Source organism: Amblyraja radiata, chromosome 1, assembly GCF_010909765.2.
Source record: "Amblyraja radiata isolate CabotCenter1 chromosome 1, sAmbRad1.1.pri, whole genome shotgun sequence".
NCBI classification, from domain to species: Eukaryota; Metazoa; Chordata; class Chondrichthyes; order Rajiformes; family Rajidae; genus Amblyraja; species Amblyraja radiata.
The window spans coordinates 31778295-31800799 of NC_045956.1; the positions used below are offsets into that span (position 1 = coordinate 31778295).

The 22505-nt window shown below is 42.3% G+C and overlaps 1 protein-coding gene across 8 annotated transcripts in view; it reads right to left on the reverse strand.

Moving 5' to 3' along the window:
- Positions 1 to 553: 553 nt before the first annotated feature.
- The window catches only part of trim2 (tripartite motif containing 2), a 131113-nt gene continuing 109161 nt past the window's right edge, over positions 554 to 22505 (reverse strand). For 7 of the 8 annotated variants that reach the window (XM_033019831.1, XM_033019848.1, XM_033019839.1 and 4 more), the window contains 4 exons: positions 12086 to 12266; positions 8488 to 8558; positions 3115 to 3255; positions 2162 to 2907 (listed from right to left, as the gene is read on the reverse strand). In XM_033019831.1, the coding sequence (XP_032875722.1) occupies positions 2755 to 2907; positions 3115 to 3255; positions 8488 to 8558; positions 12086 to 12266 (546 nt within the window). In that variant the 3' untranslated portion in view covers positions 2162 to 2754. Of the gene's footprint in view, positions 2908 to 3114; positions 3256 to 8487; positions 8559 to 12085; positions 12267 to 22505 lie in introns of all 8 variants that reach the window. The other variant, XM_033019898.1, reaches the window with a different exon arrangement.

The following is a 22505-nucleotide window of genomic DNA, read 5'->3' on the forward strand; positions in this document are numbered from 1 at the left end:
GGTTGAGCAGGCTGGGACTCAATTCCTTGGAGCGCAGTAGGATGAGGGGTGATCTTATAGAGGTGTATAAAACCATGAGAGGAATAAATCAGGTAAACGTACAGAGTCTCTTGCCCAGAGGCGGAATAATCTAAAACCAGAAGACGTGGGTTTAAGGTAAGGGGCAAAAGATTTAATAGAAACCCGAGGGGTGTACGGAACGAGCTGCCGGATGTGGCTGTTGAGATAATTATCAGCACAACATTTAAGAAACAGTTAGACAGGTACATGGATAGGATAGGTGTAGAGGGATATGGGCCAAACGCAGGCAGGTGGAAGTGGTGTAGATGGGGCATGTTGGTCAGCATGGGCAAGTTGGGCCGAAGGGTCTGTTTCCACACTATGACTCTGACACAGACAGTACTAGAGCCAAGTTGCTGGAGCTGTGCCACCACACCTGTGACTACACATATGGGATTATGTTTTCCAACTACAATTAATCTGAAGATTTAGAACATACGTGAATAGTTCAAATGTCATATTTAGGAAACAAAAGGCATACAAAAGAACCATGTACAGACAGAATGCATGACTTTTTATTTTTCCTCTTGTGTACAGAAAACAATTAATTTTTCAACAGTTTTGGAATGCATGTAACATTCAAATAATGCATAAATTGCCCCTATTAAACATGGTTAAACTAAATGTTACGTTTTACTGATAGAAAAAGATCATTTGTGTTAAAGCCTTGCTGTTACATATAATGCCAATTTGAATGTTGTGATAGTCTTGGTCAGGGGTTGTAGTGAAAGAGTCACTTACTCGTTCTGTGACCCACAATACAAAATGTGGCTGAAACACAACAAATCGGAGAAAAGGACAACTTACAATCACAACTTACTCACACTTCAATTGTTCCAACACTTTCAGCATCATATTTTAGTTACTGCTTAGAGCATATCTTCCCCAAGTAATTTCTGTGGGCACTTGGTTTCCAAATCATTTGGCAACAGAGAGATTCATTTGTTAATACATTAGAGATAAAATACAAGTAGTTTTGTTGAGCATTTTTACAGACAAAATATTAATAAAATGTACAATCCCAGTGCATCAAAGTTGTTGTTTAAACCATCACAGGAGAGATGGATTGCTGATTGCTCCAAATAATGAATTTCTAATCCACATAGGTTAATGAGGAAATACATGGTTTCTCTTTCCATAATCCAAAACCTTGTACGAACAAAATTGTCCATTACATCAATTAATTCATTGTAAAACAGCGGTATAGGGTTGTGAATTATGTAAATGAGCTTTCATGTTTTAATATTTTAGTGCACTTTAGAAGATTGCCAAGTTTTCTCCAATTATGCAATCTTAGCAAGAGATTTTTTTAGGATAAATAGATGCGATCAAAACACCCAAACAGACGAAACTAAACTAAAATCTTTCAAGAAACCTAATAAATGCAAGTAATGACAGAGGAGTATGTTAGTGCATTTCCATTTTTATCCTTTTCCTCAGTAGATTTATACATCCGCTGCATTGACTTTAAAAGATGTTACTCTTCAATTTCTTTCAAACATTTTCCTTTCACCGATTTCACAGATTGCACAACTAACAAACAGGCGTATGGCATACAGATGGCACCATGGATTTGTAATCAAAACTGAGAACCTAATAAAACAACTAATCACCAGTTATTCAATGCAGTTTTTCAAAAATGTCAAACAACGTAAAGTATAATGTACTACGGGCTGTTAATTTCCTCATTCATTTGCTGTAGAAGTGTACATCGATTTGAAGTCAGTCCTGTAACAGCTACTTTGAATATTTTCTGAATGACTTGCATCATTACGATGTCCCTAAAGGACAATGCTTTAAATGCATGACAATGATTTCTAACTGTGTACCTGCCATGCAAAGAGGATTGAATTATAAGGGCCAGGTTGAAAAATGTGCAGAGGTTATTAGAAATAAATTATAGCTTGGATAAAGAGGATGTTTTTACTAGTGGGAGAGTCTAGGACGAGAAGTCAAAGGACGTTCTTTTAGGAAGATGAGGAGGATTCTCTTTTGTCAGTGGAGAATCTGTGAAATTCTTTCCCACAGAAGGCTGTGGAGGCAAAGTCAGTGGATATATTTAATGCAGAGACAGATACATTTGTGATTAGTACGGGTGTCAGAGGTTATGGGGAGAAGGCAGTAGGATGGGGATAGGAGGAAGAGATAGGTCACCCATGACTGAATGGCAGAGTAGACCTGATGGTCCGAATAGCCTAATTCTGCTCCTATCTCTTATGATTTTATGCTAGCTGTGAGAACAAGGCATAAAGATCTGAATGACAGTTCATTTGCAGCCATTTATTCAATTTGGAACATTTGATATGAAAGCTATTGGTACAGAATGAATCTATTGTTTCTTTAATAATACTCAAGTATATTTCATTCCTAAATTGATTTGTTAGCCAGCTACATAATCCTTTTAATTTGTATTTACAAATTTAAGTGCGCACTCTGTTTATTAGATTTATGACAGCATCGTTTGGCTCCTGTGAATCCGGAACATATAAGATCATGAAGGGCAGAAATTAGCTTTAGGTACAAAACTGCACATTTTGTTCCATGTGTGCAGGACGCTTAAATTAGCAAGAGAAAAAAGTGCCAAACTAAAACAAGTCTCCAAACAGGCAACTCCAAAAGTAAAGGGAAACTGAACTAATTCTTAATGCAGGTTATCTGTTCTATGGTTAAGATTTGTTGATCCAAAGATCAGAGCTATTGCAAATAGCGGTAAACCTTAAAGCAATGATTTCCAGAATCAGCGACCACCACATGGCCATCAGAAGTCAATGCTAAACCTTGAGGGCCGTACAATGGATCTGCAGAAGTGTTAATATATGAGAGGAATGATCCATTTCCATCAAAGACCTGTTAAAAAAAATAAAAGAAAGTGAAAACTTGAATTAACACTTCTCCCAACGGTCACGATATACTACTTCTTTATAAAAACTAGGGGGGGAAATGCAGTCTATGAAAAGACTTGTTTTAAATGTGTCTCCACTTATCAATTATTGGTAAAAAGGTAACTGAAAAGCAAACTTACGAATAACGCAGTTTCCCAATTGAAGCCATTACCTGTATACGACTGTTTCCCCAGTCAGCAACAATGATATTTCCATTGGCATCCACTGCCACGCCCGTAGGAGCATTGAATTGGCCATTTCCTTCACCATTCGATCCAAATTTTAACACAAACTCACCATCTGTATTGAACACCTGCATGTAAAAGAAAGATATGATGTACAAGCTAAAAATACACATTTGATGCTTATAATTCCATATTTAATTTTGAATATACCAATTTTGTCTTTCTAAAGGCAAAAACAAAAAAATGCTAGTTTTAATTTATACATGCAGAAATATTGAATTCAAAACACATTGAATTGTGAATCATCAATCCATCTTAATCCATACCAGGAATGGAAAGTTTTCTTATAAAGTTTAATCTTGCATAATTAATTGTTGATGGTTGAGTATAAACGTTGGCAAGTCATGTTGCAGCTGCCACATTTGGAGCATTGTCTGCAGTTCTAGTCACCACATTACATGTTCATGGAGGCTTTGGAGAGGGTGCATAAGAGGTTCACTGGGACATTGCCTGGATGAGAGAGTATTTGCTGTCAGGAGAGGTTGGACAAACTTGGATCGATTTCACTGGAGAATCATTGGTTGAGGAAGACCTGATGGAAGTACATACAATTTTGAGAGGCATAGATAACCCAATTTATAGCCTTTATCCCTATGACAAGAGTGCCAATCACTTTAAGGTGATCTGCACCCTTTGATGAACTTCCTCACTAGCCACAGATCTACCAGTTGTAGTGTAGCCTGCAAATTTACCAATCGGACAATTGGCATTTTTGGTCAAATCAGATATATATATATATACTGGTACAGTCCCCACCATAATTTGAGATTTGTAATAGAAAATACATCACATGTGGTTAAAGTGCACATTGTCAGATTTTAATAAAGGCCATTTTTATACATTTTGGTTTCACAGAGTACAAGAATGCATAACTTTGCTACCAATTGACATGTCTTCTGCGCACCTTACTTGACAGTGCATTCATTGCCATCTCGTTGTATATTGCTGATTGATTGGCTGCTTCCTGCTTTTAAAACCAGATTATGATGTAACCATATTACCATATAACAATTACAGCACGGAAACAGGCCATCTCGAACCTTCTAGTCCGTGCCGAACACGTATTCTCCCCTATTCCCATATACCTGCGCTCAGACCATAACCCTCCATTCCTTTCCCGTCCATATAACTATCCAATTTATTTTTAAATGATAAAAACGAACCTGCCTCCACCACCTTCACTGGAAGCTCATTCCACACAGCCACCACTCTCTGAGTAAAGAAGTTCCCCCTCATGTTACCCCTAAACTTCTGTCCCTTAATTCTCAAGTCATGTCCCTTTGTTTGAATCTTCCCTACTCTCAGTGGGAAAAGCTTATCCACGTCAACTCTGTCTATCCCTCTCATCATTTTAAAGACCTCTATCAAGTCCCCCCTTAACCTTCTGCACTCCAAAGAATAAAGCCCTAACTTGTTCAACCTTTCTCTGTAACTTAGTTGCTGAAACCCAGGCAACATTCTAGTAAATCTCCTCTGTACTCGCTCTATTTTGTTGACATCCTTCCTATAATTAGGCGACCAAAATTGTACACCATACTCCAGAATTGGCCTCACCAATGCCTTGTACAATTTTAACATTACATCCCAACTTCTATACTCAATGCTCTGATTTATAAAGGCCAGCACACCAAAAGCTTTCTTTACCACCCTATCTACATGAGATTACACTTTCAGGGAACTGTGCACAGTTATTCCCAGATCCCTCTGTTCACCTGCATTCTTCAATTCCCTACCATTTACCATGTACGTCCTATTTTGATTTGTCCTGCCAAGATGTCATGTACATCCAGATCATTGATGTACATGACAAACAACAGTGGACCTAACACAAATCCCTGTGGCACCCCACTAGTCACTGGCCTCCAACCTGACAAACTACCATCCACCATTACTCTCTGGCATCTCCCATTCAGCCACTGTTGAATCCATCTTGCTACTCCACCATTAATACCCAACAATTGAACCTTCTTAACCAACCTTCCGTGGGGAACCTTGTCAAAGGCCTTACTGAAGTCCATATATACAACATCCACTGCTTTACCCTCATCAATTTCCTGAGTAACCTCTTCATAAAATTTAAGAAGATTAGTCAAACATGACCTTCCAGGCACAAATCCATGTTGACTGTTCCTAATCAGACCCTGTTTATCCAGATGCTTATATATATTATCTCTAAGTATCCTTTCCATTAATTTGCTCACCACTGACGTCAAACTAACAGGTCTATAATTGCTAGGTTTACTCTTAGACCCCTTCTTAAACAATGGAACAACATGCGAAGTACGCCAATCCTCCGGCACTATTCCCGTTTCTAATGACATTTGAAATATTTCTGTCATAGCCCCTGCTATTTCTACACTAACTTCCCTCAATGTCCTAGGGAATATCCTGTCCGGACATGGAGACTTATCCACTTTTATATTTCTCAAAAGTGTCAGTACTTCCTCTTCTTTGAATCTCATAGTTTCCATAGCTACTCTACTTGTTTCCCTTACCTCACATAATTCAATATCCTTCTCCTTGGTGAATACCGAAGAAAAGAAATTGTTCAATATCTCCCCCATCTCTTTTGGCTCTGCAGATAGCTGTCCACTCTGACTCTCTAATGGACCAATTTTATCCCTCGTTATCCTTTTGCTATTAATATAGCTGTAGAAACCCTTTGGATTTACTTTCACCTTACTTGCCAAAGCAACCTCATATCTTCTTTTAGCTTTTCTAATTTCTTTCTTAAGATTCTTTTTACATTCTTTATACTCCTCAAGCACCTCATTTACTCCATGCTGCCTATAATTATTGTAGATCTCTCTCTTTTTCCGAACCAAGTGTCCAATTTCCCTTGAAAAACATGGCTCTTTCCAATTTTTACTATTTCCTTTCAACCGAACAGGGACATAAAGATTCTGTACTCTTAAAATTTCACCTTTAAATGTCCTCCATTTCTCTTCCACATCTTTCCCATAAAACAAACTGTCCCAATTTACTCCTTTTAAATCCTTTCGCATCTCCTCAAAGTTAGCCTTTCTCCAATCAAAAATCTCAACCCTAGGTCCAGTTCTGACCCTCTCCATAATTATATTGAAACTAATGGTATTTTGATCACTGGTCCCGAACTGTTCCCCAACGCATACCTCTGCCACCTGACCCGTCTCATTTCCTAACAGGAGGTCCAGCACCGCCCCTTCTCTAGTAGGTACTTCTATGTATTGCTGCAAAAAACTATCCTGCACACATTTTACAAACTCCAACCCATCCAGCCCATTTACAGAATGTGTTTCCCAGTCTATGTGTGGAAAATTGAAATCTCCCCCAATTACTACCTTGTGCTTACTACTAATATCTGCAATCTCCTTACATATTTGCTCTTCCAATTCTCGCTCCCCATTTGGCGGTCTATAATACACCCCTATAAGTGTTGCTACCCCTTTCCCATTTCTCAGTTCCACTCAAATAGCCTCCCTAGACGAGCCCTCTAATCTATCCTGCCAAAGCACTGCTGTAATATCTTCCCTGATAAGCAATGCAACACCTCTTGCCCCTCCAATTCTATCACACATGAAGCAACGAAATCCTGGAATATTTAGTTTCCAATCACAGCCCTCCTGCAACCATGTTTCACTGATCGCCACAACATCATACTTCCAGGTGTCAATCCAGGCTCTAAGTTCATTCACCTTTCTTACAATGCTCCTAGCATTAAAATATACACGTTTAAGAAACCCACCCTCTCTTATTCTCTGTTTATTGTCTTTTTCTTCTCTCTCCCCTACATTTTGGGTCAGAGTGCTACCATTCTCTGCCTCCTGCCTCACACACTGACTGCTAGCTTTCCCAATTTGAGTCCCTCCCCCCAACCATACTAGTTTAGTCTCCCCAGTAGCCTTTGCAAATCTCCCCGCCAGGATATTGGTCCCCCTCGAGTTCAAGTGCAACCCGTCCTTTCTGTACAGGTCGCACCTTCCCCAAAAGAGGTCCCAATGATCCAGAAACTTGAATCCATACCCACTACACCAGTCCCTCATCCATTCATTTATCCTCCACCTCGCTCCATTCCTACTCTCACTGTCGCGTGGCACAGGCAGTAATCCTGAGATTGTTACCTTTGCAGTCCTTCTCCTTAACTCCCTAAATTCTTCTTTCAGGACCTCTTCTCTTTTTTTACCTATGTCGTTGGTACCTATATGTACCACAAACTCAGGCTCCTCTCCCTCCCATTTCAGGATTTCTTGGACGCGTTCAGACACATCCCTGACCCTGGCACCAGGGAGGCAAACTACTCCTACTGTAGAAGCCATTTTGGAAGTCTCCCCATCCCTCGCTCCCTCTTTCTCTCTCTCCCTCCCTCCCTCCATCCCTCTCTCCCTCTCCTTATTCCTTTTATTTCTCCCTCCCTCTCTTATTCCCTTCCTCCCTCTCTCCCTCCCTCTCCCGCTCTCCTTCTCCATCCCTCCCTTCTCCATCCTCTCCCTCTCTCCACCCTTCCCTCTCTCCACCCTTCCCTCTCTCTACCCCTTGAGCCCACCCACCATTCTTTAATATCAAGGCCAATCCCAATGTATCTGTAATCCGACTGGTAACCTTTCACCACTAGGCTTACCCAGAATTCTACCACTGCCTGAAAAATAATCAAAGGGGCAAAGAGAATTCCAAAGACTCATTGTTATACGAGACTTCTCCTGAAGTCTGTGACCCATAGCGCTGTGGCCATAGCACTATGTGTAAAGCCCATAGCGCTATGTTTAAAGCCCACAGCGCTCCAGCTGGTAGTGCTATTTTTAGAATCCAGAGCGCTGGGTTTTAGCTAGTTAATAGTTAATGGCTGTAATGAATGTGATGTCTATTCATTTTACCAGCAAAAAAAATAATCACAGAAGGTCAATTTAGAGTCCTAGTGTGTAAACCCAGTACAACCTTATGAGGCGACTTGAGTTTCTATGTCAGATTGTTACCAGATAAAAGTAAACTGCATCCAATGACAAGATAGAAACATGGAACTACATTTTCTGATTTACCTTAAAAGAAAAAGCCAAAAAAATGCTGGAGTAACTCGGCAGGTCAGGCAGCATCCCTGGAGAACATGGATAGGTGACGTTTCGGGTCAAGACCCTCCTTCAGCCTGGAGAAGGGTCCAGACCTGAAACGTCATGTATTCTTGTTCTCCAGAGATGCTGCTTGACCCGCTGAATTACTCCAGTATCGTGTGCCTATTTTTGGCATGACATAGAAGTAATGTCCAGCTTTTGATCACCTGTAAACAAATTAGTGTCAAACAGATTAAAAGCGTGCAGAGTTTTCTTTACCTTAACAGAATGGTTATGAAAATCAGTAACAATGATTTCATTATTGTTGTTTACTGCTGCAAAATGCGGACCTGGAAGACAGAGTTTAAGAGCAATTTACTTCAAGAACATTTGTATTTTGAATACACTATTCATTCTAACAGTTTAAAAAGCAAGGTGCCTTTTTGATGAAAATGAATCCGTTTTATATAAGCAAACTGAGTAATACAATGCAATTCGATTTACCTTTGTACAGGGTTCTCCCGTCTTATGACCATTTAGGATATAAAATTTGTTCTAATAGAATTCAGAAATCACTACCCAAAATTTGAAAGTTGGAATAAAATTTGCTCTCATGATATTCGTGTGGAAAAAAGTCAATAAATCAATGCAAAAATCGATTTTTCTCCTCATTTCTGACACATACAGGTGAAGTGGCCTGATACACAACATTTTTCAGAAACACAAATCCTGTAATGGAGATATTGTATGTACCAGAAACATTGGATTTTATTAAAAAGCTGTGTACAAGAACGACAGATGGCACAATGGGCTAAGTGTTCGGCTGACAACCGGAAGGTAGCCGGTTCGAATCCCGCTTGGAGTGCATACTGTCGTTGTGTCCTTGGGCAAGACACTTCACCCACCTTTGCCTGTGTGTGAATGTGTGTGAGTGATTGGTGGTGGTCGGAGGGGCCGTAGGCGCAGATTGGCAGCCACGCTTCCGTCAGTCTGCCCCAGGGCAGCTGTGGCTACCAGGGCAGCTGTGGCTACAGAAGTAGCTTACCACCACCGAGTGTGACTGAGGAGTGAATGAATAATGCGATGTAAAGCGACTTGAGAATTAAGGGACAGAAGTTTAGGGGTAACATGAGGGGGAACTTCTTTACTCAGAGAGTGGTGGCTGTGTGGAATGAGCTTCCAGGGAAGGTGGTGGAGGCAGGTTCGTTTTTATCATTTAAAAATAAATTGGATAGTTATATGGACGGGAAAGGAATGGAGGGTTATGGTCTGAGCGCAGGTATATGGGACTAGGGGAGAATACGTGTTCGGCACGGACTAGAAGGGTCGAGATGGCCTGTTTCCGTGCTGTAATTGTTATATGGTTATATAAATCCCATCCATTATTATTATTATTAATACAACAAACTATTCAGTTACGAAATAAAAGGCATTTGATATATCCTAGAAAGTAAGTTTTTATTCATAAATCAGATGATGTAGTGAGTTACTGGAAGTTTGTAAAAGGTAGCAGTTAAGATCATTTTTGTAAACTCCTGCGAGTACTGGACTAGAGCTGTCAAACGCTCATACGTTAACCCAATCATCCCCAGGATCATTCTCATAAACTTCCTCTGGACCAAAAATGCCCACAATACTCCAAATGCAGTCTGACCAGTGCCTTATAAAACCTCAGGATTACATCCCGTCTTTTATATTCTAGTCCTCTCGAAATGAATGCTCACATTGCATTTGCCTTACATACTACCAATTCAACATGCAAATAGACCTTTTGGAAATCCTATACCAATGCTCAAGCACAGCAGTAAGACAACTGTTTACTTCATCTATCTATTATCTCTCTATTATCTATTAGAGATCTATTTTTTTTAATTCTTCTTCTTTTTATTATTATTATATTACTAAAACCCTCATCTTGTTTGCCGGTTTGTTTGTTTGTTGCCCGGTTTGTTGCTCTATTTGCGCAAAAACGGTACACGATAGCGCTACAATTTTTCCACCACCTTACTCACCATTATCCTGTGATGTGCAAAAAATAAGTTTTGTTTAGATTGATGTTATATTTTACAAGTTATTCACATTTTCAACTTTACAAAACCCCACATTCCGAAAAATGACTTGAAGTTGCAGTGGCAGCTCCAGCTATGACGTCACCATGGGATTGTAGCCCTGCCCGCTACAATGTTGTAAATCCAAGGACATTGAGTCCTGGCAGCAAGTGCAATTAGATTATTTTTCCTAGCAGCAAGTGCAATTGGAATTTATTTTAGTTTATAAAGAGGGAGGGTGAATAAGGGGAAATGAGCTTCCCCTGTGGAATTGGGGGCTACGGGTGAGTGGTGGAATATTGCGTTGGGGAACGGGTTGCGTCGAGGGACCAGGCCTCCCGTGTGACAGGAACCCAATGGGTCCCACTTGGTCTAGTAATATATAACAGTGTCCCGAGGGGGAGAGAGAGGGGGAGGGGGGAGAGAGGTGGGGGACAAGGGGGGGTGGGTGAGGGTGGGTGGCGAGAGGGGGGGGGGGGCGAGTGGTGGGGGGAAAGAGGGAAGTCATGATGCAGCTCATTGGTTATAGGTTAGGCCATATTTGGATTATTGCGCGCAGTTCTGGTTACCCAATTACATAAAGGATGTTGAATCTTTGGAAAGAGTGCAGAGGAGAAACAGCACCTCATATTTCACTTGGGCAGCTTATGAATATTGATTTCTCTAACTTCAAGAAACCCTTGAAGTAACTCAGGAAAACCCCAATATGAGTATTCATAAGCAGACCATCTGCGAATAATTACCACTTCATGTCCGGCCCATAACTCTTCAATGATGCCTGATGAACAGGGCACAAAGTCATGATACTATCAGGACCCAAACACCCTGTTGTTCCCATGGCCCTCAGCATTTTTGTGATAACACAGAGAGGGAAAAAAAAAAAAAACGACTTCTGTCAGGAAACAGACAGGGACAGTCGACTCGGCCTTTTTTGACCTCAGTTGGTTGTCAAGAAGAAAGGGTAAAAACTGAAGCATTTACCTGAAGCGTGTTGGATCCTGCCTCATTTGAGGATGGGAAACATAGAGCTTAATCATTGTGTGGCACGGTGATGCAGTGGTAGTTGCTGCCTTACAGCACTAGGGTCCCGGGTTCTATCCTGACCTCGGGTGCTATCTGTCGGGAGTTTGTACGTTCTCCCCGTGACCCTCCGGTTTCCTCCCACACTCTGGACATACAGGTTTGTAGGCTAATTCGTTTGGTATAATTGTAAATTGTCCCTAGTGTGGGTAGGGTAGTGTTAATGTGCTGGGATCACTGGTTGGCATGGCCTCGGTGGGCCGAAGGGCCTGTTTTCCCACTGTATTCCTAAAACTAAAGATATTACTTATGATTCTATCGATTTCCAACTGGAGTTTCTACTTTCATAGAAACATAGAAAATAGGTGCAGGAGTAGGTCATTCGGCTACTTGTCCTGGTTACAGGGATGGAAGACCCTATTATATGACAGTACAATCTGAACAATTGGCAAACACGTTTCAAGGATTCATGCCATGTTCACTTTAGAACATGACAAAATATATTTTTGACATTGGAGTATATTTGAACGCCAAAATGAGACAGTTCCCTCCATCTGCTCTCCAGAAGACTATTTTCTGAATGTTTGCAGGCATTATGTCAGCTTCTCCCTTTTCTTGGATCTATAATTCTTGTACATAAACCATTTACAACAATGTGATGGAAATCATTTGTATCTCCTTTGGGTTAAGATCAGGAGACAGGGGCTAGTGGAGTCAAGGCATATGCAATTTATCCAAAAGGTTTTCAGTATGCCGTTTTCATGCAAAGGTGTGTGTAGAAGAGGCAAGAAATGGGGTTCAAGTATTACCATCAAGTGTACCTGCAAACTGCTTGTCACCATTTCCTCGATTACCAAATTTTGTGACCAGCTTCCCATTAGGCTGAAAGATGAAGACACAGCATGCCTTGTTGTCCACCACAATTATATGGCCATTACGATCCACCGCCACCCCTTTCGGTCCCAAAAGCTTCCCAGAGCCTAGTTTGACCTGTTGGGAGAGAATTTCAAATATGTTAGCTTGCATTATATTCTCAGCCAAATGGATGGAGAAGATCTCCACAATTCTTGCAGATATTATTAGGATTTTCTGAATGTATTCACTGGTTTAGAAGGCTTGTATTCACTGGAGTTTAGGATGAGGGGGGGGATCTTATAGAAACATATAAAATTATAAATGGACTGGACATGCTAGATGCAGGAAAAATTTTCCCTATGTTGGGCGAGTCCAGAACCAGGGGCCACAGTCTTAGAATAAAGAGGAGGTCATTTAAGACTGAGGTGAGAAAACACGTTTTCTCCCAGAGAGTTGTGAATTTATGGAATTCCCTGCCACAGAGGGCAGTGGAGGCTAAATCACTGGATGGATTTAAGAGAGAGTTAGATAGAGCTCTAGGGGCTAGTGGAGTCAAGGGATATGGGGAGAAGGCAGGCACGGGTTATTGATAGGGGACGATCAGCCATGATCACAATGAATGGCGGTGCTGGCTCGAAGGGCCGAATGGCCTCCTCCTGCACCTATTTTCTATGTTTCTAGGATAAATGTGAATACATGCTGTAATGATCGATGAAGTTTGGATCCATGATGAAATCAATTAATTTAGAAATTTATTCCACTTAATTTGGTATCATCCATAAACTTATGAATCATGTGTAAGAAGGAACTGCGGATGCTGGTTTAATCTGAAGATGGACAAAAAAAGCTGGAGTAACTCAGCGGGACTGGCAGCATCTCTGGAGAGAAGGAATGGGTGACGTTTCTGGTCGAGACCCATCTTCAGACTGGTTAGGGATAAGGGAAATGAGGGATATAGATGGTGATGTGGAGAGATAAAGAACAATTAATTAAAGATATGCAAAAAAGTAACAATAATAAAGAAAGCTGTTTATAGGGTGAAAATGAGAAGCTAGTACGACTTGGGTGGGAGAGGGATAGAGAGAGAGGGAAAGCCGGGGCTACCTGAAGTGAGAAATCAATATTCATACCACTGGGCTGTAAACTGCCCAAGCAAAATATGTGATGCTGTTCATGCTTTGTGCATCCTCCTTTAAATCATTAACACAGTATAGCGTTGGGCTCAGCACTGACCCACGAGGTACACCACTAGTTACATGTCTCCATTCTGAAAATGCAAACTTCCACCACTACTTCCTCCTGTGAACCCAAATGTGTTAGCAGTGGGCTAGCTCTCCCTGGATTCCATGTGACCTAACCTTCCAGAGCAGCCTAACATGTGGACTACCAATGCAGCCTACCTCAAAGGCCATGCGGAGGTCCATACAGGCAACATCTACGCACCTGCACTCATCATCCTTTTTGGTTACTTCTCCAAATAAAACTCAATGAAAATCGTGAGACATTGTCTCGCATGCACAAAACCCTAATTAACCTCAAAACGAACGTACATCTTTTCTTTCAGAATCCTGTGGCGCCTTCAGGCCCACGTTGGTTTTGCATACAGCCTGCCCCGCTGGCGACTTGCCAACAGCCTCACGAGAAGGTCCAGCTCAATAACAACTCCAAGGTCAGGCGCAATCATTGGCCTTATCTGCACACGGGTTATGATTGGTGAGAATGTAGGTAAAAGGGGCTTCTGGAATAAATGTGACACATGGTATCTGGCTCAGCTAAGTGTCGTTTGTTCTTTGCTTTCTGTCGTGGGATTCAGCAGATCCTCCATTAACTTTCCTACCATAGAAAGGCATATTGATGGATAGTTCACAGGATTCTCTTTGCAGCTCTGCCTAAATCGAGGTATAACATCAGCCACCCTCCAGTGTTCTGAGACCTCACCCGTGTCTGACGAAGATTCATATTTCTCAGCCAGGGATCATAGTGAGTCAGATGTATACAGCACAGAAACAAGCCCTTCAGCCCAACCCGTCAATGCCAACCAGGATGTTAGCATCTACCCGTGTTCGGTCCATATCGCTCGAAACCATTCTTATCCATGTAACTGTCCAACTCAGTATTAAATGCTGTTTTTGTACCTGTCACTCTCCGATTGAAAAAGTTTCCCGGCAGGTTCCCAATAGGTTCCTAACAGGATGCCTGCAATTTCTTCTCTAGCTTCCCAGTGGCCAGGGATATATCTGATCAGGCGTGGGAAATTTCTCTAGCTTCATACATCTTAGACCATCCAGCATCTCTACCACTGCATTACGAACAGTGCTCAAGACATCTCCACTAACTGTCCCAAGTTCCTTGATCTTCATGCTTTTCTACACAGTAAGAGCAGAGGAGAAACAGTAATCGAGGAGCTCGATTTTTAAGAAAGGTTCCAACTCAAAACATCACTTGCCGTGTCCTCCAGAGATGCTGCCTGGCCCTTTGGATTCTCCTTATCTTATCCACCAGAGCTCTCTCATGCTCCATTCTCATCCTCCTGATTTCCTTCCTATGCAAGCTCCTCAGTAACCTCCTCCAGGGATACACTTGATCCTAGCTGCAATACCTGGTGCATGCCACCTTTTCCCTGACCAGAGCCTCAATTTCTCTGGTCAACCAAGCTTCCTTAGTCCTCTTGTCTTGCCCTTCATTCTAACAGGAACATGCATACCTTGAACTCTCACCTTTAATTAATACCTTTCAAAGTATCCATCTTTCCAGAGTACCTATTAGTTAGGTTAGTTAAAACAAATGTATAGGTCCCTTGCAGTCAAAAACAGGTGAATTGATCATGGGGAACAAGGACATGGCAGACCAATTGAATAACTACTTTGGTTCTGTCTTCACTAAGGAAGACATAAATAATCTGCCGGAAATAGCAGGGGACCGGGAGTCAAATGAGATGGAGGGACTGAGTGAAATCCAGGTTAACCGGGAAGTGGTGTTAGGTAAATTGAATGGATTAAAGGCCGATAAATCCCCAGGGCCAGATAGGCTGCATCCCAGAGTACTTAAGGAAGTAGCCCCAGAAATAGTGGATGCATTCGTGATAATTTTTCAAAACTCTTTAGATTCTGGAGTAGTTCCTGAGGATTGGAGGGTAGCTAATGTAACCCCACTTTTTAAAAAGGGAGGGAGAGAGAAAACAGGGAATTACAGACCAGTTAGTCTAACGTCGGTAGTGGGGAAACTGCTAGAATCACTTATTAAAGATGGGATAGCAGCACATTTGGAAAGTGGTGAAATATAGGCATGCAGGTGCAGCAGGCAGTGAAGAAGGTGAATGGTATGTTAGCATTCATAGCAAAAGGATTTGAGTATAGGAGCAGGGAGGTTCTACTGCAGTTGTACAGGGTCTTGGTGAGACCACACCTGGAGTATTGCGTACAGTTTTGGTCTCCTAATCTGAGGAAAGACATTCTTGCCATAGAGGGAGTACAGAGAAGGTTCACCAGACTGATTCCTGGGATGTCAGGACTTTCATATGAAGAAAGACTGGATAGACTCGGTTTGTACTCGCTAGAATTTAGAAGATTGAGGGGGGATCTTATAGAAACGTACAAAATTCTTAAGGGGTTGGACAGGCTTGATGCAGGAAGATTGTTCCCGATGTTGGGGAAGTCCAGAACAAGGGATCACAGTTTAAGGATAAGGGGGAAATCTTTTAGGACCGAGATGAGGAAAACATTTTTCACACAGAGAGTGGTGAATCTGTGGAATTCTCTGCCACAGAAGGTAGTTGAGGCCAGTTCATTGGCTATATTTAAGAGGGAGTTAGATGTGGCCCTTGTGGCTAAAGGGATCAGGGGGTATGGAGAGAAGGCAGGTACAGGATACTGAGTTGGATGATCAGCCATGATCATATTGAATGGCGGTGCAGGCTCGAAGGGCCGAATGGCCTACTCCTGCACCTAATTTCTATGTTTCTATGTTTCTATGCCTGCAAAGAACCTACTCCAATCAACTTTACTGAGTTGGTCTTGCCCTAATTCAGAACTTGAATTTTGGGACTATCCGTGTCTTTCTGCATAACTATTTTAAAGCCAATAAAACTACATCACTTTCCTGAGCACATTTGACAAAATCCCTCCCCATCGAAGCCTTTGGCACTGTGGCGATCCCAGTCTTTATTGGGGAAATTCACTGCTATTTATCTACATTTAAACATATTTGGACATTAAATATACTATTTTTAATGCCCAGTGATTCTGGAATTGCATTGTCCTTCACTGAATTCTCCAACTACAATGCTCGTCACCACAGCGAATTCAGCAGAGAAATATTCAGTTAATACCCAACATACATTCTAGAACACCAAACACCCAGAGATGCTGCCTGTCCCGCTGAGTTACTCCAGCATTTTGTTTCATACATTCTCTGGCTCGGAGGACAGGTTTTCCTTTGGTCTCCAATAAGCCAGATTCCTTCACTCGGTACCCTCTTGTCCCAATTGTGTAGGAAGGAACTGCAGATGCCGGTTTAAACCGAAGATATACAAAAAAAGCTGGAGTAACTCAGCGGGACAGGCAGCATCTCTGGAGAGAAGAAATGGGTGACGTTTCGGGTTGAGTCTGAAGAAGGGTCTCGACCCAAAACGTCACCCATTCCAGAGATGATGCCTGTCTCGCTGAGTTACTCCAGCGTTTTGTGTGCATCTTCACTTACAAAATGCTTTGGGATTTTCCTTATTCTTGTCCACCAGTGATATTTAATGGTCTTCTCTCTGCCCTCCTAATTTAAGAGTTATTTTTGTTCTCCCGACACCAAGATTGGAGTGCGTTCGTTGTAAATTACGGTGATTACCTGATAAGGCACTGGTTAATTCCGCAAGGTGAATGATCAGCACATAGGTCACAGCCCTCGAAGCCTTGACAAGACCAATGAAAACTGCTACTCTAATCTCAAACCAAACCAGGCCTATATTCCTAAGGGAAACAAGATTGATCTACTGTTGTTTACTTTCCCCCAAGCAGGGGAGGAAGTGTCACAACTCTCTGGCAAGATGTGATCAACGGAAAGGGGCAGACAACGCTAATTCAAGTGGGGTGCTTCTTTCTAATTGATATTTTCAATCGGACAAAAAAAAAGAAAAGAAAATCACTCATGGCAACATCCTTAGCCTAGTTTTTTTTTGTTTAGAGATACAAGAAGAAAACAGGCCCTTCAGCTCAGTGAATCCACACCAACCAGCGATCCCCACACATTAACACTACCCTACACACACTAGGGACAATTTTACATTTGCACCAAGACGGGTCTCGACCCATTCCTTCTCTCCAGAGATGCTGCCTGGTTCCCGCCGAGTTACTCCAACATTTTCATAATCATAAAATCATAATCATACTTTATTAGCCAAGTATGTTTTGCAACATACAAGGAATTTCATTTGCTATACAGTCATACCAATAAAATGCAACAAGATACACAAAATACATTTTAACATAAACATCCACCACAGTGACTCCTCCACATTCCTCACTGTGATGGAAGGCGAAAAAAAAAAGTTCAATCTCTTCCCTTCTTTGTCCTTCTTGTCGGGGGCCATAAACCTTCCGTTGTCGGGGCAATCTTGGTTCCTGCGGCCGCCGGTCGGGCCCTCCGCGTCGGGGCGATCAAGCTCCTGCATCAGGGGATCTCAGATCCCCCGCGCTGGGCGATCGGACCCCGGGTCGAGGTTGGTCGAACCTCCTGCGGCTTGGAGCTTCCTAACAGTCTCTATCCGAGACTGTGAGCTCCTCGATGCTGGAATCCTCAGGCAAGGGTTGCAAGCTCCGATGGTAAGTCCACATTCCCGCAGTGGGACTCAAAGTCAGTCTCGAGCAAGGCCGCCAGCTCCATGATGTTAGGCCGCAGAGCGACCGGAGATACGATCCGGAAAACAATCGCATCTCCGGCAAGGTAAGAGATGGAAAAAAGGTTTCCGCGACACCCCACATAAAACAAACCGGAGAACATTAACACATACTTTTAAAACACACTAAAAATAACAAAAAAGATGAAGACAGACCGTTGGTGACGCTACCATGGCTGACAGCGCCACCCGGTGATTGTCTATCTTCAATTATATTTTTGAAGTGTGGGAGGAAACCAAAGATCTCGGAGAAAACCCACACAGGTCACGGGGAGATCATTCAAACTCTGTACAGACAGCATCCATAGTCAGGATCGGGCCCGGGTCTCTGGCGGTGTAAGAAGATAGCTCTAACGCTACGCCACCGTGCCGCCCATGACTGTGCGATGAACCACAAAGATATCTGCATCATCTTTAACATGACACGCACCAGTCATCACCTCATCCACTCTATTATACCAGTCAACTTGGCTCCAAAACAATACCAATAAAAGGAACACTGCTGGAAAACCAATGTCAGTGCACTCAATGATCCAAGAAAGATTGCTTTTCCCAGATAGTGCCTCAAGAGGAGCTAGACTGTCATCACACGGGATTGTTCTTAACCCTCCCTGGCTAACAGATGAAGAGCAGCTTTCCAAACCACCACATGGCTTCCATCCACCTTGAGGTACAGTAGACACTATCTGTATCATTCTACAACTCCAAGAATCATTTACAAGAATGATTCCATGAATGAGTGGGTTCGCATATGATGAGCGCCAATCACTGGAGTTTAGAAGGTTGAGGGGGAACCTCATTAAAACTTGCAGATTAGTGAAAGGCTTGGATCGAGTAGATGCGGAAAGGATGTTTCCACTGGTCAGAGCCTCAGAATTAAAGGGCGCTCTTTTAGCAAGGAGGTGAGGAGGAACTTCTTTAGTCAGAGGGTGGTGAATCTGTGAAACTCATTGCCACAGAGGGCTGCAGAGGCCAAGTCAGTGGATATTATTTTGGCAGAGATATGCAAATTCTTGATTAGAACTTGTCAAGAGTTATGGGAAGAAGGCAGGAAAATGGGATTCTGAGGCAGAGATCAGTCATGATTGAATTGATAGGTCGAATGGCCTAATTCTACTATAACTTGCGATCTCGGACAGACGAGGAGGCAGGATGACCTTTATCAACCTCAAAACATTTGACTGCAACAATCAGGGGAGACTGGAAACACAACCCTCAAATCTGAATTCCCACAGAAATTCATTTCCATCTTAAACTTGCTCCACAACAGATTCAAGCCAAAATAATAAACAGCCGGCCTATAAATGTGCAATTTTTAGTGAAGACTTAGAATAAATACAGTTGCATTATGGCCCAAAATATTTCCCAATCTTTTTCCCCTCAACATGATAAATATATAACCCCAGCTACTTGCTCCGTAGTTCTCTATGTACTGGTGAGTCACCTGGCATGTCACCTGTATAAACTCCTGTGGGTGCAGGAGCTAATCTTCTAAACTAACAGGAAGCTGTTCAACCTTCCAGTCAAAACCAAGATTACCGTATAGTGAAAGGCCTGGAAAGAGTGGATGTGCAGAGGATGTTTTCACTAGTGGGAGAGTCTAGGACCAGAGGGCACAGCCTCAGAATGAAAGGACACAGCTATGGAAAAGATTTGAGGAGGAATCCCTTTAGAAAGAGTGGTGAATCTGAGGAATTCATTGCCACAGACTGCTGTGGAGGCTGTCAATGGGTCTTTTTTTTGGTAGAGATTGACAGATTCTTGATTAGTACGGGTGTCAAGGATTATGGGGAGAATGTTGAGGGGTTGAGAGGGAAAGATAGATCAGCCATGATTGAATAGCACAGTAGACTTGACAGCCCGAATGGTCTAATTCTGCCCATTGTAGCTGAATTACAGGATATAGACTACACTTGCTCTGAAATTAAACTCCAAACCATCTCTGAAGCATACGAGAAGATGGGTTTACACCCAATATCTTTGAAGTAAAGATGGACAAAAAATGCTGAAGAAACTCAGCGGGTGAGGCAGCATCTATAGAGAGAAGGAATTGGCGACGTTTCGGGTCGAGCCTCTTCATCGGACTGAGAGAAGAAGACTGAGGGGCTGAAGAAGGGTCTTGACCCGAAATGTCGCCAATTCCTTCTCTCCATAGATGCTGTTCACCCGCTGAGTTTTTCCAGCATTTTTTGTCTACCTTCGATTTTTCCAAAACATGCAGCACTTTCAATATCTCAGGTGCAAACCCTCAACAATGTCAAACGCCACCGTGGGCCATCACAGCCTTTGATCATTTAAGGAAGATTATTTGAAAGCCGATTTCTCAGACTGTTCGTGTACCGTCTTCATTGACATGGATTACTACAGCAAGCATCCAAAGACACCACAACACTGCTTCTGCAAAATCCTCCAAATTCACAGGAAGGACAAGCAAACCAAAACCAGAATGCTTTCACAGGCCAACGATCCCTGTAATAACTCTTGAGATATACATAATTAGCTGTATTGGATAGGCCAAAACCTTCACAAGACTGACACAGATTTCAAAAACAGAAATGTCATTCCAAGCTCTGTCATGGGAAGTGACCAGATAAACAGAGGGAAACCCTTCCTTCAAGAAACGCAACATTTCCATCAACTCCTGGCAATCTTGTGCTCGTGACTGTTCGAAGTGGAGAGATAGCAATTTGGATTGTACTGAACATCTAAAGACCATGTATTGGGAACAAATAGAAGCCCTGTGTAAATGGCGGAATGTGCACAATACCACAAATTATTCAACCGACCCACTGGCCACGACCTTTCCCATCAATGACCCGACATTGGCTGTCAGCCAACTATAAATGACAAAACTATAAGTTTTCCTCTACTGCACAACATTCCACAAGAACTACACCTTATGCAAAACTTATATTTCATTATGTTCTTCATTGGTTTTGATTGGTTGCATTTCATCCTCCGCTCATTTATCAATTTCTTGGCCATCTTTTGTTGAATTCTAAAGCATTTTCAATCTGCGGAAATCTCTCTTTTCCTGGCAACTTTAGTTTTTTTTCTTAGCTTTTATAGCATACTTATTTCTCCCCATAATTACGATTATAACACGAGAGTGCATTTCAGTTGCAAATTACTTTACATTTTCTCTCTTTTAGTTAGGCATAGAGATATGCAGGGAATGGAGGGATATAGATCACATTCAGGCAAAGGTTAGGAGATTCGTTTAACTTGGCATCATGTCTGGCATGACATTGTGGGCCGAAGATCCTGTTCCTGTGCTGCACTGTTTTATCGTCTATGCCAGCCAATAACTATTCATTGTTATTCCCTCTAACATAGGCTCTCAATTCAGCCAGCCTGCCTCGCATACCAACATTTCATAGCTATTTTACTAGGGTGGGAGATTGCAACCTTCACTTGGTCCGCCCTGTTTCAAAGAATGCAATCAACCTGGTGTGCACAATCAAATAAGATCAAATAGAACAAGTTGTCCTACAACTTTAGGCTGTGCACGCCATACGCTAGAAGAAGATAGCTATTTTACTGAAACTTACAAAATACTGTCAGGGCATCACTAGGCTGGATGCTCCAAGGATTCTACTACCTTAGCAGAGATTTCCCAAACCGGGGCTGACAGTGTCAAAATAAGGTAAGTGTTTTAGTAACTGAGATGACAAGAAATGTCCTCCTTGACAGTGTGTTGAATCATTGGAATTTTCTACATGGGTGCTGTCGATGCTCAGTTGCTACATTCACACAGAACAAGTCAAGAGCTTTCTAAACATTGAAGACATCCAAAAATGTGAAAATATACGAAAGTGGAACTGAGGTCAAAGATCAGCCACAATCTTGATAATGGGTAAAGTAGGCTCAAAGGGTCAAAGTGAGGAAGGAGGATTTTATGCTGACATCTAGTGCAGCGGATGCAATAGATGAGGTTGGAGGAGGTACAGGTGAACCTCTGCCACACCTGGAAAGACTGCTGGGGTCCTAGTTCGTTTCGCTGAACATCTCTGCTCGGTTCGCAATAGCCAACCCGATCTCCCGGTGGCTCAGCACTTCAACTCCCCCTCGCATTCCGAATCCGACCTGGGCCTCCTCTATGGCCAGAGTGAGGACCACCGTAAATTGGAGGAGCAGCACTTCATATTTCGCTTGGGTAGTTTGCACCCCAGCAGTATGAACATTGACTTCTCTAATGTCAGGTACTCCTTACGTTCTCCTCCCCTTCTCAGCTCTCCCTCAGCCCTCTGGCTCCTCCTCTTCCTTTCTTCCTCCCACCCCCCTCCCACCCTCACATCAGTCTGAAGAAGGGTCTCGACCCGAACCGTTGCCTATTTCCTTTGGTCCATAGATGTTGCCTCACCCGCTGAGTTTCTCCAGCATTTCTGTCTACCTTCAAAGTGGCAAAGGTCTTGTTTCTAATTCTTATATTCCTGTGCATTTTATTTACATTTAAAATCTTGGTAGGTATACATAATCTTTGGACAAAT